The 27,335-nt window shown below is 50.4% G+C and overlaps 1 protein-coding gene across 1 annotated transcript in view; it reads right to left on the reverse strand.

The window, feature by feature from the left end:
• XRN1 (5'-3' exoribonuclease 1) overlaps positions 1-27,335 on the reverse strand; it is a 1,308,150-nt gene that overhangs the window by 850,325 nt on the left and 430,490 nt on the right. Inside the window, exon 20 of the mRNA XM_086943712.1 lies at positions 11,535-11,666. Coding sequence (XP_086799838.1) covers positions 11,535-11,666 — 132 coding nt within the window. The remainder of the gene's footprint in view (positions 1-11,534; positions 11,667-27,335) is intronic.

Below are 27,335 nucleotides of genomic sequence, written 5' to 3' on the forward strand. Positions count from 1 at the left end.
GCCGGGGAGGAGGGCGGGCGATATGAATGTCAGCAGCCCTACATGCCAAGAACAGATGCATACTGGTAAGTAGCATTTGCAGTTCGAGGCATGTGGGCTGCTGAATTCATATCTGTGCATAGAATACATAGCAGTCCCTCCATTAGCGGTGGCCGCCCGTGCCAGCTGCAGCAGTTTGGAAAAGTGTCTTGAGAACAGCCTGCCCTACAGCTGCCGGCTGTTTGGAGTGCACGTCTACACAGTAATGCTTAGTAAATGTATGTGTGGTAGACCATGTGGCTGCTCTACATATGTCCTCTAACGTAATGTTTCCAAGGAAAGCCATGGAGGCCCCCAGCTTTCTGGTGGAGTGGGCTCTTGGTGGAATTGTAAGAGTGTGTTTTGCCTTTGCATAGCAGATCTGAATACATTTCACAATCCACCTAGCAATACCAGCCTTGGAAATAGGGTTACCTTTGAGCTGTGGCGCAAAGGCAACAAAAAGCTGCTTAGTCTTTCTAAAATCCTTGGTCCTATCAATGTAATACATTAGGGCCCTTTTAACGTCAAGGGTGTGGAGCGTCCGCTCCGCCAGTGACTCTGGATTTCGAAAGAACACCGGCAACTCAATGGTTTGGTTGATGTGGAACTGAGACACAACCTTGGGTAGAAATTTAGGGTTAGTGCGGAGCACTACCCTATTTGAATGAACTTGGAAGAAAGGCTCTTGGATTGTGAGGGCCTGCAGCTCACTAACCCTCCGTAGCGATGTAATTGCCACTAGGAAAGCCACTTTCCAAGTCAAGAACTGAAGTTCGCAAGAATGCAGTGGCTCAAAGGGAGGACCCATCAGTCTTGTAAGAACCACATTGAGGTTCCATTCTGGAGCTGGTGGAGTCCGTGGTGGAATGACCCTTTTGAGTCCTTCCAGAAATGCCTTGATAGCAGGCACCTTGAAAAGTGAAAGGTGCTGTCTATTCTGGAGGTATGCGGCCATCGCAGACAGGTGAATGCGGATGGAAGTATATGCCAGATTACACTGGTATAGAGGGAACAGGTAACAAATGATGTTCTGAATGGAAGCATCTAGTGGATTGATGTTGTGGTTTGCGCAATAGATGACAAACCGCTTCCATTTAGCCGCATAACATGCTCTAGTAGTGGGCTTTCTTGCCTCCCGAATGATGTCCATGCAATTGGGAGGAAGGTTAAGGTAGCCAAACTCTAGGACCTCAGGAGCCAGATCGCCAGGTTGAGCTGTTGCGGATCTGGGTGCTGAATGTCGCCATGGCTCTGCGTCAGAAGGCGGGGTGTGAGATGAAGCCTTTGATGCGGTACCACAGAAAGTTCCAGAAACGTGGTGTACCATGGTTGGCGAGCCCACGTTGGAGCAACTAGGATGAGAGTCATCGAGTGCTGCCTGAGCTTGCGCGCCACCAGCGGTATCAGAGGTGCTGGGGGAAAAGCGTACGCAAATCTGCCTGACCAGTTCATCCATATCGCATTGCCCTGCGATTGCGGGTGTGGGAACCTGGCGGCGAAGCTTTGGCATTTTGCGTTCTCCCTTGTGGCGAACAGGTCTATCTCTGGATGACCCCACCTTTGGAAGTACGGTTGGAGTACTGATGGATGTATCTCCCACTCGTGCATTTGATGTCTGTGCCTGCTGAGCAGGTCCGCCATCTGATTGTCCTTGCCTGGGAGATGTTCTGCCATGAGGAAAATGTTCCTCTGAATGGCCCACTTCCACATGCTCTGAGCCAGATGAGACAGCTGCGGAGAGTGTGTGCCCCCCTGTTTCTGAATGTAGTACATGGCCGTCATGTTGTCCGTCCGGATCAACACGACCTTGTTGCACAGATGTACTTTGAATGCCTTTAAGGCCATGAAGATCGCCATCAGTTCTAGTACATTGATGTGCATCTTCTTTTGCTGTAGTGTCCATAGTCCCTGCACTGTGTATTGGAGTACATGCGCTCCCCATCCCTGGAGAGAAGCGTCCGTTGTTAGGATGATCTGCGGCACAGGCTCTTGAAACAGTCGGCCTTTGCAAAGGTTTTGTGGATTCCACCAATGCAGAGAGTTGTATGCCCGACCGCTCACCAACACTAGGTCTTTCAACTGCCCGTGAGCCTGAGTCCACTGACGTGCTAAGCACTCCTGAAGCGGACGCATATGTAGTCTCGCGTGCGGGACTATGGAGATGCAGGAGGCCATCATGCCTATCAACTGCATGAACACTCTTGCTGGAAGAGAGTGTTGAGGTCTGAACCTTTGGATCAGCGACTGAATGCTGTTGACTCTCACTGAATTCGGCTGCGCAGTGGCCGCCAGAGTGTTTATAGTCGCACCCAGATACTGCCGTATGTGGGCGGGCTGGAGATGGGATTTTGGGTAATTCAGTGAGAACCCCAGATCGTGCAGAAGGTGAATGGTGTGGGACACGTGGTCGGCGCACTGCTGGGCCGACTTCGCTTGAATGAGCCAGTCGTCCAGATAGGGGTAGACGTGGTTGTTCTGACGTCTCAGATGCGCCGCCACCGTTGCTAGGCACTTTGTGAAGACCCTGGGCGCTGTGGTGACCCCAAAAGGCAGAACCTTGAACTGGTAGTGCTGGTTTTGAATGGTGAACCTGAGGTACTTTCTGTGTGAAGGATGCAGTGGAATGTGAAAGTACGCATCCTTGAGGTCCAGAGTCGCCAGGAAGTCCCCTTGCCGAAGCAGTGGGAGAACCTGCTGCAGTGTGAGCATATGGAAATGCTCTGACAGAATGTAAAAGTTGAGAGGTCTGAGGTCTAGGATGGGCCTGAGGGGTCCGTCCTTCTTTGGAATCAGAAAGTACAGGGAGTAAACTCCTGTACCCCTATCCTGCAGGGGCACGAGCTCTATTGCTCCTTTTTGCAGCATGACGTTGACTTCCTGCTGCAACAAGTGCAAGTGCTCGCCGGACATAGGACGGCTTTTTGGGGATATGTTGGGTGGAGTGGATGTGAGCTCCAGACAATAACCATATTGGATAAGAGATCTGACCCACCTGTCCGTGGTGATGGACTTCCACACTGGCAGGAACTGCTGGAGTCTCCCCCCGACCGGTGTTGCGTGGTCGGGGGGCAGTGACAAGGCGTCACTGTTTGCTGGCGGTGGAGGACCTGGAGCTGTTATTACCACGTCCTCTGCCTTTGACGTTGTTGCCACGGTATCCACCCCGACCCTTGTTGGTATATGAGGATTGGGTGTTATTCTTATAGAATTGCGTGGACTGTGACGCTTGACCCCTTGAGGTGCCTATTACTGGAGCGACGAAAGGAACCACCCCGAAACTGCTGGGACTGCAGGGCACCCATAGACTTAGCAGTGTCGGTGTCCTTTTTCATTTTTTCGAGGGTGGTATCCACTTCTGGGCCAAACAGGTGGTCTGGATTGACAGTTTGGTTTAGGATGGTAGTTTGAATGTCTGGTTTGAAACCGGATATTCTGAGCCATGCATGTCTACGCAGTAGAACGCTAGTGTTTATTGCTCTTGAGGCGGTGTCAGCCACATCCAGAGCGCACTTAATTGAAGCATTGGTGATAAGCTTCCCCTCCTGTATTAACATTTCTGCTGCCTCCTTATATTGATCTGGCAAGTGCTGTAGAAGGGTCTCTAGAGTGTCGTAGTGTGCCCTGTCGTAACGCGCAAGTAGCGCCTGTGTGTTGGATATGCACCATATGTTGGCTGCCTGCGCAGCAATACGTTTCCCCGACGCCTCAAATACTTTTGATTCCTTGTCTGGGGGAGGAGCATCACCCGTCGTCTGTGAGTTGGCTCTTTTGCGTGCATTGGAGACAACCAAGGAATCCAGAGGCAACTGTCCTTTGATGCATGTTGGATCAGTGGGCGCTGCCTTGTACTTCTTGTCGATACGAGGGTTAATGACTCTTGCTCGGGTGGGCTCCTTGAAGACCTCTGGCGCATGTTTTAACACCCCTTTTAGAATCGGCAATGTCTTAACAGTTTTTTCAGCTACTGAAAAGGTGTCAAAAAGAAAATCGACGTCTACTGGGTCTGCATGGAGATCGACGTCATGATTGGCTGCCGCTCTTTCAATTAGAGCATTGAAGGCCGCAGAGTCCTCTGTCGGGGAAGTCTTTGCTGAAAAAAGCTGAGGCTCCTGTCCCAAATGAGGGTCCCCAGGGTCGCCCCCAGCAGACCATGGCTCAGTCACATCCTCTGGGTCTGAGTAAACTGGATAGGCATACTCATCCTCATCGTTTCCATCACCCTCCCCAACATTAGAATGAGTGGGCGAGAGTTCGTGACTTTGTGGTGATGCAGGCTCCATAGGGGCAGATGCACCCGCAGAGTCCAACTTCTTCTTAAGTGGGATTTGGAAATGTTCCAAAGCTGGCTCAGGGGTGATTTTCCGTTTAAGGAGAGAGAGCTTGCCTGTGTTGGCGTCGATGATCACTTCTCGACGCTCCTCTTCTGCCAGTGGTTGGTGGCGCGGGTTTGGAGCCGCCAACGATGCCTTCGGCGTTGAAGATAACTTCAAGGGCACACCGGCCCCAGGTTTCGCAGTGAAAGCCTTCGGCGCCGTCTTTGGCGGCAACGTGAACAGAATCGGAGTTGGCGCCTTCGCCGGTTTTTGTAGAGGCTTGGGCGGCACAGTGTCCTTCGGCTCGGCTGCCGCGGTCCCCTCCCTAATACGCTGGAGGGACTCCGTGACTTTCTTGGTGAGCGAGGCGGAGGGGCGGACCGGCTCGAGAGAGTCTTCCGAAGCCGGGTTTGGGACGGCAACCAAGGACGCAGTCTTCGGAGCCGACGCAGCTCCCCCCCTTGGCCTTGTCGAGTGGAAGCGAGGCAGTGAGAGACTTGGGGTCGTCCTGCCGCTTCTTCGTGGCCTTCTAATGATCGTCGACCTTCTTGGTATCGATGAGACTCTTCAATGCGTCGACCAACTTCGGCGCCGACGCAGCCGCTTCGGCCGTTTTCACCTTCGGCTTCGACACCGTAGCCTTCGGGTCGGCCATTTTGGCGTGGCTCTTGAGCTCGACGGCCATCTTGGATTTCTTCGGCGCCGAGGCCTCCGAAGTCTTCGACCCGACCAGTGCGACTTGCGCTTTCGGTTTCGATACGCCTGGCGTCGATACCGATGGTTTCACTTTCGGTTTCTGTACCGTGAGTGGCGCTGTATCAATGTCCGTGGCCGGGCCGGAAGGCGGAGCCGGGGGACGGGAATCAAGGCTTTGGGTAAGGTCCGAAGGCGATCCCTCGACCTGGGCCTTAGAATGTTGGCCGGCCTGAGGAAGCTCCTCCTCCGAGCTATCCTCTACGGTGGCAATGGCCCCGTCGTCGTCCCCTACCTCCTCGACGACTTCCTCGAAATCCTCGTCTTCCGCGTCGTAGTCTTCCTCGACCTCCGACGCCGGGTTAGAGTCTGTGATATCCTGGATAGTGTTGTCACCGACATCCTCCTCGAAGATGTCCGTTGGAGGGGGTGCCGATCGCTGGGCCTGCAGCCTTGCAGCCCGGCGGAGCTTGAGAGTCTTCTTCGACCGGAACTTGGAGCAGGCCATACACTTGGCCTCGTCGTGGTCCGGCGACAAGCACTTATTGCACACAGGGTGCACGTCGATATGTGGGTACTTTGAGGCACACACCGGGCACCTCTTAAATGGACTTCGTTCCATGATGAAGTAGTTGGAGCGTCGTGTAGGCCCGTCCGCGCCGAAAGCACGCGGAAGGGTAGTAATGGTTCGGAGCAGATGAACAAACGAACCAGAACGATAGACAATACCGATGCGAGTCCTAAAGACCTTTTGGTCTCGAGTAAAGTAAGTTAAACAACAATCGATTCAGACAGAGGGAACCGAAACACATCCGAACCCAATGGCGGAAAAAAACAATCTGGGGATGGAGTCGATGCCCATGCGCACTGTAGTCCAGGGGAGGAGCCACCTATCTCGTGATACTTCGAAGACTCTTCCAGGACAACAATGTGCAATCATCCGGACCTAACACTAGGCGGCGATCTATACACAGATATGAATTCAGCAGCCCACATGCCTCGAACAGGGAATTCTCCTACAGGAATGTTATTTGGGCATTTAAAAGAAGCTTGAAAATTTCTGCTTTACTGTGCTCCATTTCTGTTTTCCCTCCTTTTTCTTTATAGTGCGGGGCCTCGTATAACCTGAGCACTGTCCAGGTGAGGTGAGGTCCATTCCCCTACCATTAAGGGTGAGCATATAACAATTTATTTTTTATAATTATTTCTGGGTGATACACTATGCATATGTGACTGACACATCGAATACAGAATTAATGATTAGACGTTTTCCTCCACAGAATTCACAGTAGCCAAAGTGATATGGAGGGTTAATGTCCACAGTTGTTACATGTTGTACCGTATTCAACTATTTTTTATCATACTTTATTCTTTTGGTGATGGTGGTGTTTTCTTTGTTCCACTACTAGGAGTGCAACCAATATAAGAACAGAGGCCTTGACGAATGCCAAGGGATTAAATACCCGCGTGGCAGAAACATGTTGGCCCATTACTAGACAGATATTTGTTACTGTCTCTCTTGCACTGTTCTGGTTTTTAATTAGGAGGCGTGTTTTGTCCGTAGAATAAAGTTGTCAGAAGGAGGGCATTCCATCCTATTTTAAGTCACTAAGTTTTTTGTTGCACTGTTGTTTATTTCACCATCAATAGATCAGCCATCATGGACGGTTCGTTTATTTTGGTGGACCAAATACCTAAACAGCAATAAGGTGCGGTGCTTGATGTCCCAATGATCAGGGGACCAGCCTGATATGCACCTGGGTTTGGCCAAATGATAGGACTGATCATTGAGTCAATTTGATGGGAACCCTTTACTAATTGCTTTGGATTTGTCAGCTATGTATGAATAACCCATGATGTGCCGGTTTCTCTTATGCATGTAGTGTTCACCCCCTTTTCTCTGTAGTGCAGTCACGATAGTAACAAGTGGACGCAATTGAAGACATCGGTCTTGGCCACCAAGCTATTAACTTTGGACGGCTTTTTCCACGGAGTCGCGGTTCAATGAAGAAACTACGGTAGCGTTCCTTCCCAGATACGGATGATGTGACCTTTTCCAATAGTTCAGTTACTGCAGGCTTCGGGGTCTTATGAGCGGCCGCCGCACTATGGGGCGGTCCTGTTCATTATGATCCTCGATGTGATCACCGCAAGACGGCGTGTGGATCCCGCACGCTGACCAGACGGGACCCACACGCCGTCTTGCGGTGATCACATCGAGGATCACAATGAACAGGACCGCCCCATCGTGCCGCGGCCGCTCATAAGCCCCCGAAGCCTGCAGTAACTGAACTATTGGAAAAGGTCACATAATCCGTATCTGGGAAGGAACGCTACCGCAGTTTCTTCTTTGAACCGCGACTCCGTGGAAAAAGCCGTCCAAAGTTAATAGCTTGGTGGCCAAGACCGATGTCTTCCATTGCGTCCACTTGTTACTGTCGTGACTGCACTACAACCTAGTGCTTAGGCTTCTATAAAAAAACAATCAGGCAAAATTGAAATTTATAGTCCTGAAGATGATCCCAATTTACTTGTGGAGATAGGGATCGAAACGTTACGTCAACTGTTTGTACAGTACTGCTTCCTTTTCATTTAGTAATATGTGTTGCAGTCACTGTTGGTTTGAGCTTACATAAGATTTAATTGTATTGTAAGCCACCTTTTTCTCCAACCTGTTTGCCTGTTATTCTGTTTCCCCATGTATTGTTTTTTCTTTTCTGACTTGGTACAGGTTTGTGCCTAGTTATTAATCTGTGGTTTGTTCCACTTTAAACTTTGTATCCTTTCACCTAATCTTTTGAAATAAATACCCCCTTGTCCGGCTGGAAATTGAAGGAAAAAGACACAAAGTTCTTATTCTAAGCCTGTGCTTATTATTTTTTCGTTGTGCATCTAAAAGTTTAGGACCTTTGTCTTCTTCAAAATTAGCAATTACCCGAGGTCCTCTACTACCTAGACGGGTTCCCTTGTTTCCTATACCAGCCACTTATCTATGTCATCCTCCTCGACATATTCAGGCACAATTCCTTTAGGCAATGTAGAATCATAGGCACACCCTGCACTTATCTCAGCGTCTTCTTGCTGCCACCATACTCTTGGGACTTCAAGCCCAGCTTATCCCTTTCTACAAGGGCCAGTCTCCTCCCCTCCAAGGGCAGTCTCCTTTCCTCCAACTCCAGGAGGCTTACTCAGGCCTCAAGGTTGCTTGGGCCACTCTCCGACGTTGTGCCTTCTCCCATCACTGACAGAAATTGAGGGTAGCCTCTGAAGGATGCTGGAGGGTCATGGTGTCACCGTTCCCTCCATCGCTGAAGACCTCTGTCATCATCATCTTCCCCACAGTCTGTGGTGATCCCACTCTTTAAGAGTGATTCAGCTCTGTGGGCCCTGATGGCTTTCTCGAGAGCCTCCTTCTTGGCAGAGGCATCCAAGCTGATCTTCCTTTTCTTGCACATGACTTTTAAGTCATTGATCCTGAGGGTGGACAGAGAGGTCAAGTTGATCTCCACGTTTCCTAGTCATTTTTGGCTCTTCGAGAAACTTTACAAACTTTGGGCAAACTCTTCACAAACCTTTCCAAACTTTCTGAATACATTTAAAAAGTTTGCAAATGTTCAGAAACAGTACTTAGGAGACTCCAGAACTTGGCAACAGTTACTGGGAAAATTATGACAATCTGGCCCGGTCTGGGGGACTACTAGCCAATGATCTAACAGGTCCCCTTCTCCCTGAAGACGACTTCCTGCAAAGTGTGGGATCTAGCTATTCCAGAATGTAATATTCTGCCTAATCCTAAAATGGCAGAACCTCTCTCTCGATGTGTTGATTTTTGTAGCCCAACCTAGAGGTGTGGCAACCTGAAGGCTATACAACCACAGGAAAACTGGTTTGGCAACTGTTTCCCCCTCTGTCCCAGACATCAACCTGTCTACCAGACAAAAGAGCATAGCTTCTCATGAGTGTCCACCATTTGCTCATCAAAGGAATTTCCCCTTCGAAGCTGGCCTTTTGGGCTCATAGCCTGTTTGGTCTTCCAGCCAGGGAGAGGCAAAACCTCTTCCAACTTCAGGACCTTTGTGTTTCTTCCTGAGAGCAGTTCACACCTACCCCCAGGAGGGCAGATGGCTGTCCTGTGGCATGCAACCGTAAACGGTATGGGGAAAACCTTTGGGCAACAGACAGAATGCTGAATAAACAAACATTTACACCCAGTCAAGAGATCGGAGTTAAATCCATCGTTCTTTTGCTCTCTACGCCACCCCAGGTTGGACCCAGCCATATGCAAATCATTCTTGACCCTGCTCCTCATGGGAACAGTCCAGGACGAACTGCCAAGCTCGGTCGTCCCTGGACCGTAAACAAGAATCCTGGGACCGGTTTCAGGCTATCATCCCTCAACAGCCAGGCTAGCTTGAATCCAGTGGCACAGGAAGCAAGGGACCCACGTCTTGGTATACCAATCCCACATAGGGCAAAAACTGATATGACAACAAACTATGGACGGAATGCTCAATACATCAAACATTCACTCCCAGTCAAGCGATCGGAGTTAAATCCATAGTTCTTTTGCTCACTATGCCACCCCAGTTTGGACCCGGCCTTATACAAATCAGTCTTGACCGTGGCTCCTCATGCGAACAGTCCAGACCGAACTGCCAACCTGGGTCCTCCCTGGACTGCAAACAAGCATCATGGGACCAGTTTCAGGGTATCACCCCTAATCAGCTACACTAGGTTGAATCCAGTGGCACAGAGAGCAAGGGACCCACGTCTGGGTCCAGAATGCTTGTTTCGGGTCTAGGGAGAACCTGGCCTGGGAGTTCAGGCTGGACTGTTCGCGGGGGAGCAGGGTCAATACGGATTTGCATATGGCTGGGTTTAAACTGGAATGGCATGGAGAGCAAAATAAATGATGGGTTTAGGCCCAGATCTCTGTACTGGGGAGGTTAGTTTAACATGGTTTAACATCCTGTCCATCAATTGTTCTTTTTGCAACTTTCTAAAGCTGCCATTTACCTAGAATTGACATTAAAGTCAACTTGGGAATCAAGTTGGGTTTACTGCACCGATTCTTTTGATACCTTGAAGTACCAACTTTAGTAGTTCCATTCAGAAGTTAGAAAAGCGAGTTGTCAGCGTGTAACCTTGTACTGTCAAATGGGGTTATTAGCCTTTCCACAGGAAAAAGGACAATTTGGTTTTTTTACTGTAAGAAGAGCTAAAAGACAAGTTTCACTTTTGAATGTATAGCACCAGGCCTTAGGACCGATAGGCCTGCCTTAGCGATGATTTATATATATATTAAAAAGAAAGGGCTGGGCTTTGTCGTGAGATTTAATGGCTAAGTACAGCTAGCAGTTCGAGAACTGCCTTGCCGGCCAGTAATACCATAACGTGTATTTGTAAAGCGCACATTCACCCATGGGCACCTTGGCGCTGAATAACAGATGTTTATTGTTACCCAACTCAATAGTACTCATTTTATTGACCTCAGAAAGATGAAAGACTGAGTGGACCTGACGGGATTTGAACCTGTGACCACGTGATCAAACACAGGCCCATACAGTGAACAAATGAGTCCACTAAGCAACCAGACCCAGCCTGGCAAAGGCAGGCTGGGAGTCTTGATTTACTTTGTCACACTTGTGGTGGAACAATAAGTGCTGCAGTCCATGAGGGACACTTTAGCCTACAGGCTCTGGATACTAGAGACTTAAACGCAAGTTGGCTTATACCTATTGTGGGTGAACCAGTCCGACGTATACCTTTTAAAGGTCAGAGCAGTGGCACTGAGATCTGGTTAGCAGGCCTCAGTGCAACTTCTGAGACAAAAACTAGGATCATCAGTCCAAACCTTTGGGGGTGATCATGCAGAAAAAGGCATTCCTTACAATAACAGTATTTCATTTAGAATATTCAAAGGAAAATACCCACACAGCAACTCAATGTTCCTTTACATCATTCAAAGAGAAATCATTTTTTAGCTTGTGTCCCTATAAATCATTCGCATTAGGAAGCACTTGACAATTTGTCTTTAGAAATTAATCATCATTTCAAACAGAGATTGTAGAGACATTGTGAAATAAATATCATCACAGAAGAAAGCATTGATAATAGCAAACTTTTTTGTTAGTGGCTTCTTACATTTTTAAATACTAAGTAAGCAAGCCAGTGCTATACAAACCTGTAAACATACTGTAGGTGGTACTGGTGTACATGAAAAGATAACATTTGTTCTGTAATCTAGACAACTGAAAGAATGAAACGACAGCTAACCTACATATCGGAGAAGGATAGTAAAATTAAAAACACACAGCAGTAGTATGAGTGACCGAATATAACTTATGGTTAATTATTAAACTCCATCCAGAAAATATCCTTTAGAAGTTTGGAAAAGAAAATGGATCAACAGTATGAGTTTTGGCATGTAAAAGGTATGTATTTGGCTGTATGTTTTGTAGGACTGCATTTCTACACATGGTACAATAAGATTTCCTAACAACTTACTTCTCTGAGATGCCCTGCACCTCCTTCACCCATATATTTTGCTCTTTCTCTCCAACATAGGCCACTTTAGTTGGTGGTGCTGTATTGGCTGTGTATAGTCTCTGACTCCCCTGTGGCTCTTCAAAATAAAACCTGAAATAGATGAAGCATGCCCTGGTTATTTATAATTCCTCTCCTATAAACTAACAGATCAAGTCACTAAAATGTATCTTAACTGACCATGGCAAATGGGTAAAAAGGCAGGAGATTTAGTCAATCTGTTAGAGCACTGACTTGGAATTAAAAAACTGAAAATTAAAGCCTACACTTCTTCCCTCCAAACCAGATTATATTGTAGGGGAAAACAATGGTGTATCACTTAATGAAACAACCATAAAGTAGGAGTGCTTAGAAAATCTATGCTACATAACTATCTTTCTCCTCTTCTTCCGTCATCCAACAAAATGCTCCTAAAATAACATGGCAATATAAATTAACTTAATTCCATGTAAATCAAGCCATTCAAAACAGTAACATCAACTTCTGGATAATAGAGAAAACATTTTAAAGACTACAAATCAGTATTCACCCACAACAGAAAAAAGAAAATTAACTTTTGAAGGTTTTCTGGTGGTGTTGCAAAAGGAGTATCAATAATTACAAAGAGGAAGGTATTCAATTTTAGAAACACTTGGATAAGGTAAATGTGTACATCGAATGATGCAGCAGTAACAATACACAAATCCAAATATTTTCTAGAGAAGGGAGCACGATGAGACTTCATAAAGGTAATTTGCTCTTATACTGTACTCTTCTTTCCAAACATTGTTCATCTTTTAAAAGACAATTGCAGGGGGGGCGTGGCCAAGATGGCGGCCTAAGCAGACGTCTGTGCCGGAGGCTCCCCGTCCAAACCCCCTTGGCGCCCCTTATTATATTCACGTGACCCCCCCCCCCCCCTAGCACCTCAAAACCCAGCCGCCTCGACAGAGGGGACGAGACCGGTACGGCGAACTCCAGAATCACTCGGCGAGACTCCCGGGAACCTCCCGAACCAAAGGTGACCCGCCCGAGCAGCCGGAATAGAAATGGCGGCTGAGCTGGCGGCTGATTGGGCCCCCTGTAGCGGACCACCCGTGCCCCCCGCCCGGCGGAGCAACCCCGGTCCGAAGGAGAAGGGCAGCGGAAGCTGGCTGCTGCCGCGACATTCGCTGCAACATCGGAGGGATCGACCAGAGGGGCCGAAATAGAGGCCCCGGCTTCGGGCCTATGCGGAGACTACGCCCCCAGGTGCACCGGAGACCGAGTGACGGTGGGGGCAGTACCCAGGCGGCAGACGGAACGGCAGGCCAGGCTGAGATCCCCCTAAGCCCACAGAGAGGTGAGGTGCGCGGAGTGTGGCTGGCGGAAGCGCTTAACTCGGGGGGCATCACCGAGCCCCCGGCGGAAAGAGAGCGGGAGCCCGCCTGTTCTGTGGCCCCGACAAGAGCCCCGAAAAACGATGAGGCGCGTGGTAGGCCGTAGCACTGACAGACCAGGGAAAGACGCAGGAAGCCTGAGCGATGAGACCCCAACTGGAGAAGGGCCGGGGGAAGAGAGCCTGAGGTCCCGGCTCTTGGCCTGTGCTGGACCCTGAGAGTAGTCGGACAGCTCCAGTCAGATCCGGTAGTGACCAGCAGACACAGCCGAGCAGCGTTCCCCTGGGGGCTCTAGCAGGAAAAAGGTGCGACATTGAGCAGCTTGGGGAGGACCTCCCAGGGGGGCATAATCGAGCCCCCGGTGCACGACCGAGTGGGCCCACTCGCCTTCCAGCCCAAGGAGTGAGCAGCGAGACGGCGCTGCCCCGGGGCAACTGATCGCCGACCAGACCGGCGATAGGGACACTCAAGGCGACCAAGGGGAAAGAAGGAATAGCAACGCATCACGGACACTCTGCAGAAGCCCCGAGACCCAACAGGCAGGTTCCACAGCAGGCGTGGGCCACAAGCTGAGCTACACACAGCGGGGGCCGAGAGAGCACCGGCAAACCTTCCACGCCTGTCCTTACCGGGCTCGGTCAATCACCACTGTGGAGTGACCCATTCCCAGTCTGGACGCCCTGTCGGGGGCTGGAGCGAGGCCGAGTGGGGACTGAGAAGAACCAGCGAAAGGGCACCATGGCGGGCCTTAGGAAGAAAGGAGAACGGACGCTCCCTGAGATGCTGGCAAAGGGCCAGACAAAGAGGGACAAAGGACCACTCACGCCGGAACCCGTGAAACCACACCCTTGCCCCGCCGAGACGGACGCGCCAATTACCAAGGCCTTTCTGGAGTCACTATTCAACTCGCTCAGAGACGATTTTAAGACGCTACAGCAAGAAGTGGCGGGAGAAGTCACAGAGATCAGGCGCGATGTAGACGACCTTGGGGAACGGGTGATGGCCATCGAGGGGAAAGATGAGGCTAGGAGCGAAGAAATAGACCTACTGCAACAGGATGTCATCCGCCTGAGAGATCAGCAACTGGACCAGCAAGCACACGCGGAAGATTTAGCGCCAGGAGACCCTGTTAGGAGTGACAGTTGCGCTTTATAAATTTTCATTTCATTTGGAAAACCGGTTCCGCCGCAACAACATACGGGTCCGGGGAGTCCCTTTGAAAGAAGAGGGAACAGACATTACAGCTTACTTACAAGGCCTCTTTCGCGACGTCCTAGGGGAACCCTCAGACTTTCACATCAGGATTGACAGAGCGCACAGAGTGGGACCCCCACAGACGGGCACCCGCCCCTCCACCCGAAATCCTGGCTTTCCTACCGGACTTCCCCCTTAAAGAACGAATTCTCAGGGAAGCAAGACAGAAGCAAAACACTCCAATTCCGCAACTGTTCCATTGCACTTTATCAAGACCTATCGGCCATAACCATACAGAAGCGGAAGTCGTTCAAAGTGGTCACGGACTTTCTTCGCAAGGAGGAGATCCCATACTCCTGGGGCCACCCGATCAGGTCGATCTTTAAATGGAGAGGGGCCCTACAACAACTACGATCCCTGCAGGACACGTTCACACTGCTGGGCCTGGAACAACCGGAAGAACAGACACCTATGACACAGTCTCCGGGACAGACTTCGGAGGGCTGGCAGAGGGTGAGACGCAGACGATCGCCCAAGCTACACTGCAAACCGGAGGCCCACGTCATCTCGCAAGAACAGGCTATTGCCATTCAGGAAGTGGCCAAAGAGACGTCGACATCAGAATGATCTCCTTCGAGGTGGGGTTGACTCCTCGCTTCTTCTATGCAGGTGCCGGGGGGGGGGGCCGGATGGGGGGCCATGATGGCCGTCACTTGGACACGCTCCACTAAGTAACTCTACCGCAGCCCTGCAATGGACGGGCAGGACTGGGACACTGAACTACTCACAAAGTTGGGAACCGGGTGATGGGGAGTGGGGGAGGGATCCGGCAGTTCTGGGAATGGTTGGGGCAGGGGTCGGAGGGGGGGACGGTTGGGGAGGGGGAGTTGCAGTTGGGAGGTTGCAGGGAGGAACGGGAGGGGGGTGCTGAAAGGGGGGGGGGGCTGTCCTGTGCTCCCTTTTTCTTTATATTTTCTTACCCACATCATCATTTCCGTCCTAGTCAGTGGGTGCCATCTAGGGGCTCTCCAAACCCCAGCGTGCCAGAGGACACCTGATCGACACAACAGCCGAACTTTACTGATCCACACATCATTACACCTAACACCCTAAAGATACTGACCCTTAATGTGCGGGGTCTTAACAACCCAGTCAAGAGAAGGACTGTACTGTCCTACCTTGAAAGCACGCAGGCAGACATCTGCCTACTCCAGGAGACACACCTACTGGCCCGAGACTGTCACAGATTCCGCTCACGGAAATTCCCTAGTCAATACTATTCCTCTAGCCGTCCTAAAACAGCAGGGGTCGCGATCCTGGTGGCGCGCCACTTCAAGGGGGAAATCCTCCATAAGAGTGCAGAACTGCGGGGCAGGCTACTGGCATACTGCATCGCCTTAGGCGGCCTCACCTTCATGATAGGCTCCCTGTACTGCCCCAACGAAGGACAGGACCGATTTTTCCATTCAGCTCTCACGGACATCACTGCCACGCAAGACAGACATATCATACTGGGGGGAGACATGAATATGGTTTTCGACGCAGCTTTGGACAGATCAGGGCAGAGCTCCCACCAAGCAGGGACGTTCCCCCCCCCCCCCCCTTCTTGCTTAGAAAGGATGACGGAGTACGATCTACATGATCTATGGCGCCTTAACCACCCGCGGGAGAGAGTTTACTCCTACTACGCTAACGCACACAAAACATACGCACGGCTGGACTATCTCCTAACCACAAGCCCATTATGCGCCCTCCCGTCATCCACCGACATTGGAGTCATCTCACTATCAGACCACGCTCCAGTTACAGCTACACTAACCCTGCCCCCTATAACACGGCCACCCAGGATGTGGAGACTTAGGGACACTCTCTTACATAGGAAAGAGGTAGTCAAACATATAAAGACCGCTATCCAAGATTATCTGACCCACAATGCCAACTCAGACACCACCCTTGCGACTCAATAGGCCGCCATGAAAGCAGTATTTAGGGGAGAGATTATCGCCCTCTCCTCTGCGGAGAATAAGGCTAGGCAAACTAAACGGGACGAACTCACACAAAGAGTGCACGAACTAGAACAAATGCACCAGCGGACAGGGGCCCCGCGAATATGGAAACAGCTCAAAGTGGCCCGGCAGCTGCTAACAGCTCTAGACTTGGACCGCGCTGAATATGCAGCTCTGCACCTAAAACATACCTATTACACAGGGGGGAACAGATGCGGTCGTTTGCTCGCCAATCGGCTCAGGCAGTGCAACAACAACGGAATATCAAAGAGATTTCCAGGTCGGACGGAACCACGGCGACAGGAGACGCGCAAATAGCAGAGCCCTTTCGTGACTTCTATGCCGCCCTGTACTCTGGTGACCCCCCGAATGTGAAGGCAGCCACACATTACCTAGACACGGTTGAGCTCCACTCCCTGGCTCCAGTGCAGACAGCCTTTCTGGAGAGGGAGATTCGAATTGAAGAGGTGGTTACTGCTATCGCCCGATTGAAGACAGGGAAAGCACCCGACCTGGACGGTTTTTACGCTATTTTTTATAAAACCTTTTGCGCCAAGTTGGCTCCCATCCTCACCCGCCTTTTTAACTCCTTCGCTGAGCCTGGAGCAATTCCACCGGACCTCCTTCGAGCATCCCTCTCAGTCATCCCGAAACCGGGGAAAGATAGAACCAAATGCGGATCCTACAGGCCGATCTCGCTTCTTAACGTCAACCTTAAGCTTTATACTGGCGGCATGACTTGCACCTTATATCCCGGGCCTCATTGACCCGGACCAGGCTGGCTTTGTCCCCGAAAGACAAATGGTGGGCTACAGCTTGACTCACCAGTCCGCTGTGAGGGTAACGGCCAGCCACGCTTACTATCACACCCCAGGGACCCGGGACCAGCTTACCTGCCTAGCGCCGAGCATCGCGCTGCCGCTGCTGGGTGTAGAACTACACTACCCAGCATGGCTTGGCTGCAGGCAGGCGCGACCGTGACCTCATCCACGCGCCCGGAGGCGCCTTATCAGGAGGGAGCGCCTTGAGCTCCAGGGGGCTACAGCTTGACTCACCAGTCCGCCGTGAGGGAAACTGCCAGCCACGCTTACTATCACACCCGAGGGACCCGGGACCAGCTTGCCTGCCTAGCGCCTAGCGCCGAGCAGCCGCCGCTGGGTGTAGAACTACACTACCCAGCGAGCCTTGGCTGCAGGCAGGCGCGACGTGACCTCATCCACGCGCCCGAAGGCGCCTTATCAGGAGGGAACGCCTCTCGCCCCGAGAGTCGCGCGCGGGAGAAGCCCGGGACAAAGGCGGGGACATCTGCGGACATCAGAGGCCGAAAGAGGCAGGGCAGGGCCAGCCCCCTGACATCCACCCATGGGTAAGCGTAAGAACATTGTTACTGCGGAGGAGGGGGGTAAAAAGGCCAAGGTGCAGAGACATTCTGAATCGGTTATTTCATATCTTTCTTCGGCTGTAGGAGCGTTAACTAAGGAAATAGCGAGTGCCGAACATGAATTGGGCATCACGCCATCCCCACTAACCACGGTAGTACATCCTATTGACCAGGGCAGAGGGTCTGTTATCCCCCTAGTACCTGAGGTGGTCGTCATAAATAATAAATCTGGGGCGGCACCATTGGATTGCCACCCATCTATCAATACTTCATTACCACCACCAACCCAGAGGGACCTAACCTCTGGCCAAGGCCCAAAAAGGGACTCTGCAAAAAGGAAGAAAGCGGTGGCCAGTACGACTCCTCACGCTGGGACTGATCTAAGCATGGGTGAACAGTTGGAGGCGCTTTTTTGTGCAAGGATCGAGCCTTTGATTGCAGATATTGCCAAAGACATAGTGGACACATTGAACACTTGCCTTTCTGGACTCTTAAAGAAATGTTCCTTAATAGATAAAATTGTTAAGGATCTTTCATCAGTACCAAAATTACTTAAAGGAGACACTGTTGACCCTGGTACTAATACCGCCATTGATATGTCCAAAAGAACTCCAGACCCCCACCTGCTCCCCACTAGGGAGAATAACGTGCCCGACGGGGCACGACCTACCAATTTGCTCAACACTCCTCCTTGTAGGACGGGTCCCTTACTGGGGAATATAGGGGCCAATACTAATGTTAACACCCGCCCAAGCAAACCTGCTCCCAATAGGCAGCTTGGGGAAGTAAGTTGCAACTAAATCTACCCCCGGAGGCAGCCCCACTAGTAGCCATTTTTATTGGCGTACCCGCTCTAGTAGAGGGCACGGTGGAAACTGCTACTGACCTATTAAGAAAGGCTAGGGCATGGTGTGCAGAAGGTAGCAGTGGTGGGACCCATATAGCAGACAGGGTCACTTTCGCCAATAGGGTGTGTTGGATCGGGAAACGTCCCAAGTCAGTGCAGGGGGACTGTGTAGTAGTCAACTTTGATCGCCCAGACCATGCTAATAATCTCTTCTGGGATGGTTCCGACTTAGAGGGGGCAGTTTACATGAGACCAGTCCCCCTGGGGTTCTTCTATCCACCTCACACCACATACTGTAGCAGTGGATACCCGGGACCACTTAGTAGAAGTTGGTTCCCAGCAGGAGCAAAGGCTAGACCAGTGAGACCCTTAGAGCATCACTCCAGAGGAAATTAAGTTACACCGACTGCCCTAAACTTGTTGCAGACGCATACTCACATGGAAGGAGGAGGGGTAGCAGTGAGTAACCGTTTCTCGCCCCTCTCTAACATCGAAGAAATTGATTGACAACCACCCCCACCTCAGTCAGCTACCCTAGAGACTCATAATCCAGGTGAAGCAACAGTCTGTAAAATGATAACATGGAATGTAGCCGGGATTAGAACCAAGAGGGTTGATCCTTCATGGATTGATTTCGTAAGTAGCTATGATATTATAGCTTGTCAAGAAACTTGGGATACAACACCCAACTCTTGGCTAGATGGATACTTATCCTACTCTACCCCGGCAACTCCTAGCCCTGCTGGTAGGGCAAAGGGTGGTCTTGCTTTTTTGTTTTCCCTTAATCTCAAAGGCACTTTCAAGAAGGTTCCAAGCATTTCATCGAATATCCTTATTGTTCAATGGTCCGCCCTATCCAGTAGCAAAACTCTATTTATACATTTTTATAATTCATGGGATAGGGGAAATGACCATGTAGCTGATTTGCAACAATGTATCACTATGTACAGTCAAATGAATTACACTAATTTCGAGATAATCTTATTAGGAGATTTTAACGTACACCCTTGCAGCGAATTAGGTTTTCTAGGCCATCAGGAGGGCCAAATGGGCATAGCGACACCCCACTTTGAGCACACAAAGGCAGGGGGGGCTCTTGAGGCACTTCTTGCTAGTTGGAACCTATATGAACCCTGTATTAGTGAGGGAGGGAACAGAACTATTACATACAAAGGCACTGATCCAGGTTCCATTTTAGATTATATCTTCACGTCCTCAGGCTTACTTCACAGAGTGTTGTCCTATAAAGCCCTAGATTCAATCCACAGAGACCATAACCCGGTCCAGTTAATTATGCAATGGGGAGTCCATCGGGAGGATAAGCCCTGTCCCTCGGCCATTGGTCATACCCTACGTGGCGTGGACCAAGGGAGAAGGATAACTAGGGCTAAAGTGGTTCCTGAAGACTTTATGGACAAATACTGCCAACAATCGAAGGATACCTGGTCATCTGCCAGGGTCAACAGGCTACTCCCACCGAGGTGATGAAGGCCTTTGAAATTATATGCTCCCATGTCGCTGGAGCCTTAACGGCTAAACCCCTACAGGGTGGGACTAAACAGCATCGCTGGTTCGATGCCAAGTGTTCCAAAGCGCACAAGGCACTAATGACAGCCTTAAAATCAACCCCGAGAGACAGGGCAGTGGTGGCCAGTCTAAGAAAGGAGTATAAGGTAACTGTAATTGGGAGGAAAAATGACATTAAAAAGAAGGCCTGGGAAGATTTACTTGCCTGTGAAGTCCTCCATGATAGCTCACAGTTTTGGGCCATAGTTAACCACCTATTTTTCTCAGAGGGGGACAACACAGTTACTGAATGTATCATCCCAGACGATAAGTGGGTCAGGCATTTTGGGGAGGTACATGGGAATAGTGAAATTGTAGCCTCAGATATCCCGTGGGAGAAGGACGAATGTGCTCCCTTGTCCTTTTCACCCGAGGATGTGGAGAAGGCAATTGTGGAGACCTCCAAAAAGAAGGCCCCAGGGCCGGATGGCGTCCCCGCGGACTTTTACAGATACTCCCCAAAACTTTGGGCGGGGGTCTTAACAAATGTTTTTACAGCTGCAAACGGTAAAGTCTTCCCCAGCACTTGGTCCACCTCTATCATCGTGCCAATTTTTAAAAAAGGCCAGCGAGACGACCCAGGGTGTTACAGGCCAATTTCCCTTTTAGACGCTGCGATTAAGATCTTAGGCAGAGTCTTATTGTGTAAACTGAGAGATAATATCGAAAGGTGTGGGGGCCTAATAAATACTCAATACGGCTTCAGAGAAAAGAGGGGCACGGTGGGCCAGTGTTCAAATCTGCATTTGATACTATCTAAGTATACCGTTGCCAAGGAGGGGTCCTTGTTTCTAGCTTTCATGGACCTCTCCTCGGCCTTTGACCTCGTGAACAGGTCAAAACTGTGGGAAGTTCTAGTGCAGATGGGGGTGGACAAACAACTTGTTTACTTTTTGGCTTCCTTACACCAGGAACTATTGGCCCAAGTGAGGGTTACTAAGGAAGGGAGATGCACAAGTCATTTCAAATCGTTACGAGGAGTGCGTCAGGGCTGCATCCTGGCCCCCCTCCTTTTTACCATCTATATAAATGGCCTGGATAAACATCTAGAGGCAGTGGAGGGGGATGTTCTGCGTATAGGAGAAGCGAAGATCCCGGCTCTCCTATACCCGGACGATGCTCTCCTAATAACACGCACAGGGGTGGGCCTCCAGCGTCTGCTTGATTCCTTCGGTACCTTTATGGACCAGTTGGACTTAATTATCAACACAAACAAGTCACGTACCATGGTGGTGGGCCGACACAGAAATAAGAGGAAAACTATAAACTTTTTCTGTAAGGGGGAAGCTGTGTCGAGGGTGGAAGTTTTTCCCTATTTGGGAGTAATCTTCGATGAGAAGGGCTCATGGGGGCCACAAATAAAGGCTAAAAGTCTATCCATGGTGAAAGCAACCTCAGCCTTGCTGAGTTTTTCAAAAAGGTTGGGTGCCAGGCCCATGGATGCCCTATTAAAAATTTACGATTCTAAATGTATTTCCATAGTCATGTATGGTTCCGCATTATGGGGTTATGTGTCACAAGAACTGATACAAAAAGCGGAAAATAAAATTGAGATGCTTGTTATCCACCCCTCAGTCCACCCCAACATTTTCAATTCATGGGGAGGTGGGACTTGACTATGTTACTGATAGAATCAGAATGGCCCCCTTACTATTCTGGCTAAAGACATGGCTTAATGACGAGTTAACACTTAATCATTCCATCATGACAGATGTTATGTCATTAGATCATGCAAAGAAAATTCCCTGGCTAGAATATGTAAGACATACTTTCGCATGGCTAGGACGCCCGGATCTATACAATGTCCCATCCAGCATTAGGCGGGAGGATGTGACCTGGACTAAAAAGAACTTTCTGGCCGTGGCAAGAGTTGCTCAGGAAGAGCAGGAACGAATATGCTACTTACCAGTATGCATCTGTTCTTGGCATGTAGGGCTGCTGACATTCATATCTGTGCCTAGTGTTGGGTCCGGATGATTGCAAATTGTTGTCCTGGAAGAGTCTTCGAAGTATCACGAGATAGGTGGCTCCTCTCCTGGACTACAGTGCACATGGGCATCGACTCCATCCTCAGATTGTTTTTAGCCATTGTGGCCCAGATGGAGTGAAACTTAGCTAAAGATGACCATGCCAGAAGTATGTGTGAATGCTGCAGCTGCTACAGGCGCCGGGGAGGAGGGTGGGCGATATGAATGTCAGCAGCCCTACATGCCAAGAACAGATGCATACTGGTAAGTAGCATATTCGGTTCGAGGCATGTGGGCTGCTGAATTCATATCTGTGCATAGAATACATAGCAGTCCCTCCATTAACGGCGGCCGCCCGTGCCAGCTGCAGCAGTTTGGAAAAGTGTTTTTAGAACAGCCTGTCCTACAGCTGCCTGTTGTTTGGAGTGCACATCAACACAGTAATGCTTTGTAAATGTGTGCGTGGTAGACCATGTGGCTGCCCTACATATGTCTTCCAAAGGAATATTTCCAAGGAAAGCCATGGAGGCCCATAACTTTCGAGTGGAGTGGGCCCGTGGTGGAATAGTGAGAGTGCGCTTGGCTTTCAGATAGCAGATCTGAATACATTTAACAATCCACCTGGCTATACCAGCTTTGGCAATGGGGTTACCTTTGTGTTGTGGCGCAAAGGAAACAGAGTTGTTTAGTCTTCCGAAATTCTTTGGTCCTATCAATGTAATACATTAGGGCCCTCTTGACGTCAAGTGTGTGGAGCATTCTCTCCGTCAGTGACTCTGGATTTTGGAAGAACACTGGTAGTTCTATAGTCTGGTTGATATGGAACTGAGACACTACCTTAGGAAGGAATTTAGGGTTAGTGCGAAGCACCACCCTGTTAGAATGAATTTGAATAAATGGCTCTAGAATAGTTAGTGCCTGGAGTTCACTAACTCGCCGTAGCGACGTGATTGCAATAAGGAAAGCCACTTTCCATGTCAAGAACTGAAGCTCGCAAGAATGCAGTGGTTCAAAAGGGGGACCCATCAGCCCTGTGAGTACCACATTGAGGTTCCACTCCGGAGCTGGTGGCGTCCGCGGACGAATGACTCGTTTGAGTCCTTCCAGAAAGGCTTTAATGGCAGGCACCCTGAAAAGGGAGAGGTGCTGTCGGTTTTGGAGATAAGCAGCTATTGCAGATAGATGTATGCGAATGGAAGCATAGGCCAGATGACATTTGTACAAATGTAAGAGATAACAAATGGTGTTCTGAATAGAAGCATCCAGTGGGTTGATGTGGCCTGTACAGTAAATGACAAACCGCTTCCACTTCGCCGCATAGCATGCTCTGGTGGTGGGCTTTCTTGCCTCCCGGATGATGTCCATACAATCAGGAGGCAAGTTTAGGTAGGCAAACTCTAGGACCTCAGGAGCCAGATCGCCAGGTTGAGCTGTTGTGGATCTGGGTGCTGAATGTGGCCATGGCGTGAGGCGCAGCCTTTGATGCGGTACCACAGACAGTTCCAGAAACGTGGTGTACCATGGTTGGCGAGCCCACGTTGAAGCAACCAGGATGAGAGTCATCGAGTGCTGCCTCAGTTTGCGTGCCACCAGCGGTATTTGAGGTGCTGGGGGAAAAGCGTACGCAAATTTGCCTGACCAGTTCATCCATATCGCATTGCCTTGCGACTGTGGATGTGGAAACCTGGCGGCGAAGCTTGGGCATTTCGCGTTCTCCTTTGTGGCAAACAGGTCTATCTCTGGATGACCCCATTGTTGGAAGTACGGGTGGAGTACCGATGGATGTATCTCCCACTCGTGCGTTTGGTGGGTGTACCTGCTGAGCAGGTCCGCCATCTGATTGTCCTTGCCTGGGAGGTGTTCCGCCATGAGGAAGATGTTCCTCTGAATGGCCCACTTCCACATGCTTTGAGCCAGATGAGACAACTGTGGAGAGTGTGTTCCTCCCTGCTTCTGAATGTAGTACATGGCCGTCATGTTGTCCGTCCGGATCAACACGACCTTGTTGCACAGATGTACTTTGAAGGCTTTTAGCGCTAGGAAGATCGCCATCAATTCCAGAACATTGATGTGCATCTGCCTCTGCTGTGTCGTCCATAGTCCCTGCACAGTGTAATGGAGTACATGAGCTCCCCAATCATGGAGAGAAGCGTCCGTTGTCAGAACAATCTGTGGCACAGGCTCTTGGAACGGTCGTCCCTTGCAAAGGTTTTGTGGATTCCACCAATGCAGAGAGTTGTACGCCCGACCGCTTACCAACACTAGGTCTTTCAACTGTCCGTGAGCCTGAGTCCACTGACGTGCTAAGCACTCCTGAAGCGGACGCATATGTAGTCTCGCGTGCGGGACTATGGAGATGCAGGAGGCCATCATGCCTATCAACTGCATGAACACTCTGGCTGGAAGCGAGTGTTGAGGCCTTAACTTCTGTATCAGCGAATGAATGCTGTTGACCCTCACTGAATTTGGCTGCGCTGTGGCCGCCAGAGTGTCTATTGTCGCACCCAGATACTGTCCTATGTGGGCGGGTTGCAGGTGGGATTTTGGGTAATTCAGTGAGAATCCCAGATCGTGCAGAAGGTGTATGGTGTGGGACATGTGGGCGGCACACTGCTGGGCCGACTTAGCTTGGATGAGCCAGTCGTCCAGATAAGGGTAGACGTGAATGTTTCGTCTCCTTAAGTGCGCCGTCGACAGGCACTTCGTAAACACCCTTGGCGCCGTGGTGACCCCGAAAGGCAAAACCTTGAACTGGTAATGTTGGTTTTGGATGATGAATCTGAGGTATTTTCTGTGTGACGGGTGCAGTGGAATTTGAAAATATGCATCCTTTAGATCGAACGTTGCTAGGAAATCCCCCTGACTGAGCAACGGGAGCACTGGTTGCAGGGTCAACATGTGAAAGTGCTCAGACAGAATGTATTGATTGAAGGGTCTGAGGTCCAGTATGGGTCTGAGGGACCCGTCCTTTTTTGGTATTAAGAAGTACAGCGAGTAGACTCCTGCACCTCTTTCTGCCACAGGCACGAGCTCTATCGCCTCTTTTTGCAGCATGACGAGTACCTCCTGCTGCAATAAGTGCAAATGCTCGGGCGACATAGGACGGTGTCTTGGGGGTATGTTGGGTGGAGTGGATGTTAACTCCAGACAATAACCGTACTGGATAAGTTTTGTGACCCACCTGTCTGTGGTGATGGACTTCCAGACCGGCAGGAACTGCTGAAGTCTCCCCCCGACCGGTGTTAAATGGTCGGGGGGCAGTGACAGGGCGTCACTGTTTGTTGGTGGCAGAGGATCTGGAGTTGTTGTTTCCTCGGCCCCTGCCCTTGGTGCTGTTTCCACGATATCCACCTCGATTTTGTTTGGTGTAGGTGGATTGCGTGTTGCCCTTATAATACTGCGCGTTTTGGGAGCTTTGGCCTCTGGAAACACCTCTATTGCTGGAGCGACGAAAAGAACCATCCCTGAATTGATGGGACTGCAAGGCCCCCATGGACTTAGCAGTTTCGGTGTCCTTCTTTATTTTCTCCAAGGTGGTGTCCACCTCTGGACCGAACAGACGATCAGGGTTCACCGTCTGATTAAGGATGGTGGTCTGTATCTCTGGCTTAAACCCCGAGATTCTAAGCCAGGCATGTCGTCTCAGCATAACGCTAGTGTTGATGGCTCTGGCCGCGGTGTCAGCCGCGTCCAGTGCACACTTTATAGATGCATTGGATATTAACTTCCCCTCTTGGATGAGCATCTCAGCTGACTCCTTATATTCATCAGGCAGGTGCTGCAACAGGGTTTCTAATGTGTCATAGTGTGCCCTGTCGTACCTTGCTAGAAGTGCTTGTGTGTTTGAAATGCGCCAAATATTGGACGCTTGAGCTGCTACCCTTTTCCCCGATGCCTCGAACACCTTAGATTCTTTATCTGGGGGAGGAGAATCACCCGTTGTCTGAGAATTAGCCCTCTTCCGGGCATTTGAAACCACAAGAGAGTCCAGAGGCAGCTGTCCCTTTATGTAGGTAGGGTCAGTAGGCGCTGGCTTATACTTCTTCTCAATCCGTGGGTTTATTACCCTGGCTCTGGTAGGCTCCTTAAAGATGTCCCCAGCATGCTTTAAGACACCCTTCAACATAGGGATAGTTTTTACTGTTCTTTCCGAGACGGAAAAGGTGTCAAAGAGAAAGTCCTCTTCGATGGGGTCTGCATGGAGCTGGACGTCATGGTTTTTAGCTGCCCGTTCAATGAGGGCATGAAAAGCCGCAGAATCCTCTGTAGGTGACGTTTTCACCGTGTAGAGCTGAGTGTCAGGGGCAGAGTGAGGATCACATGGGTCAGCCCCAGCTGCCCAGGGTTCGTTGACATCGTCAGTGTCTGTGTAGACAGGATAGCTGTACTCATCTTCATCATCACCATCACCAGCGTCCACGTCGGAGTAAGTGGGTGACACATTATGGCCATGTGGAGAATGTGGTTCCACAAGAAGTGGGGGGGGAAGTATAATCCTTTTTCTTCTTTAAAGGAATCTTGTAGGACTCCATAGGTTGTTCTGGGGCAATTTTCCTCTTAAGTAGGGAAAGTCTGCCAGTTTCGGCATCAATAAAGTGTTCACGGTGTTCCTCCAACGAAGATTGTCGATGCTTCTGTTTTGGAACCACAGTCGTCGACTTCGGCATCAATGGCCCCGTTTCGGGCATGGCCGTTCCCGACTTAGGGGCGAAAGCCTTCGGCGCCACCTTCGGCGGCAACGTGAAATGAATTGGCGTCGACTCCTTATGAGGTTTCTCGACAGGCTTCGAGGGCGGAGCATCCTTCGGCCCGGCCATTGAGGCCTTCTCCTTGATCCGTTGTAGGGAGTCCGTAACCTTCTTGGTGAAAGCCGCAGACGGCCGCACCTTGTCGCCGGGATCCGTCGAGGCACCACTGGGCGTGGGCTCTTGGATTGCACCGCTCTTGGTCTTGTCTTGTTGGCGCGGAGTCCCGTGAGCCTTCGGATCACTGACCCCTTTGTCGGCGTTGACCTTCTTTGGCGCCGATTTACTTGACAACCTTGACCTTAGTCTTCGGCGTGGCAGACTTCCTCTCGACGCCCTTGACATGTGTTTTCGGCTCGACAACAGCCTTGTGCTTCGTCGACGCCGACGGCTCCGAGTCCTTCGATCCGACCAAGGTAGCTTGCACTTTCGGTTTCGATGAGGGCACCAGTGCTTTCGCTTGCGTCGAGACCGCTTGTGTTGCTTTCGGTTTCGATTTCTCATGCCGTGGCTCAATAATAATGTCCGCAGCCGAGCCCGAAGGCGGGGCCGTAGAACCCATCGTAAGGTCTTGGGTAAGGCCTACTGGCGATCCCTCGACCTGAGCCTGTTTAAGCCGTACGGCTACAATGTCTGTTTGAGTTAGCTCTTCGCTCGAGCTATCTTCCATGGCCCCGAAGGCCCCGTCGTCATCTCCT

Source organism: Lissotriton vulgaris, chromosome 11 (genome assembly GCF_964263255.1).
Source record: "Lissotriton vulgaris chromosome 11, aLisVul1.2, whole genome shotgun sequence".
NCBI lineage: Eukaryota > Metazoa > Chordata > Amphibia > Caudata > Salamandridae > Lissotriton > Lissotriton vulgaris.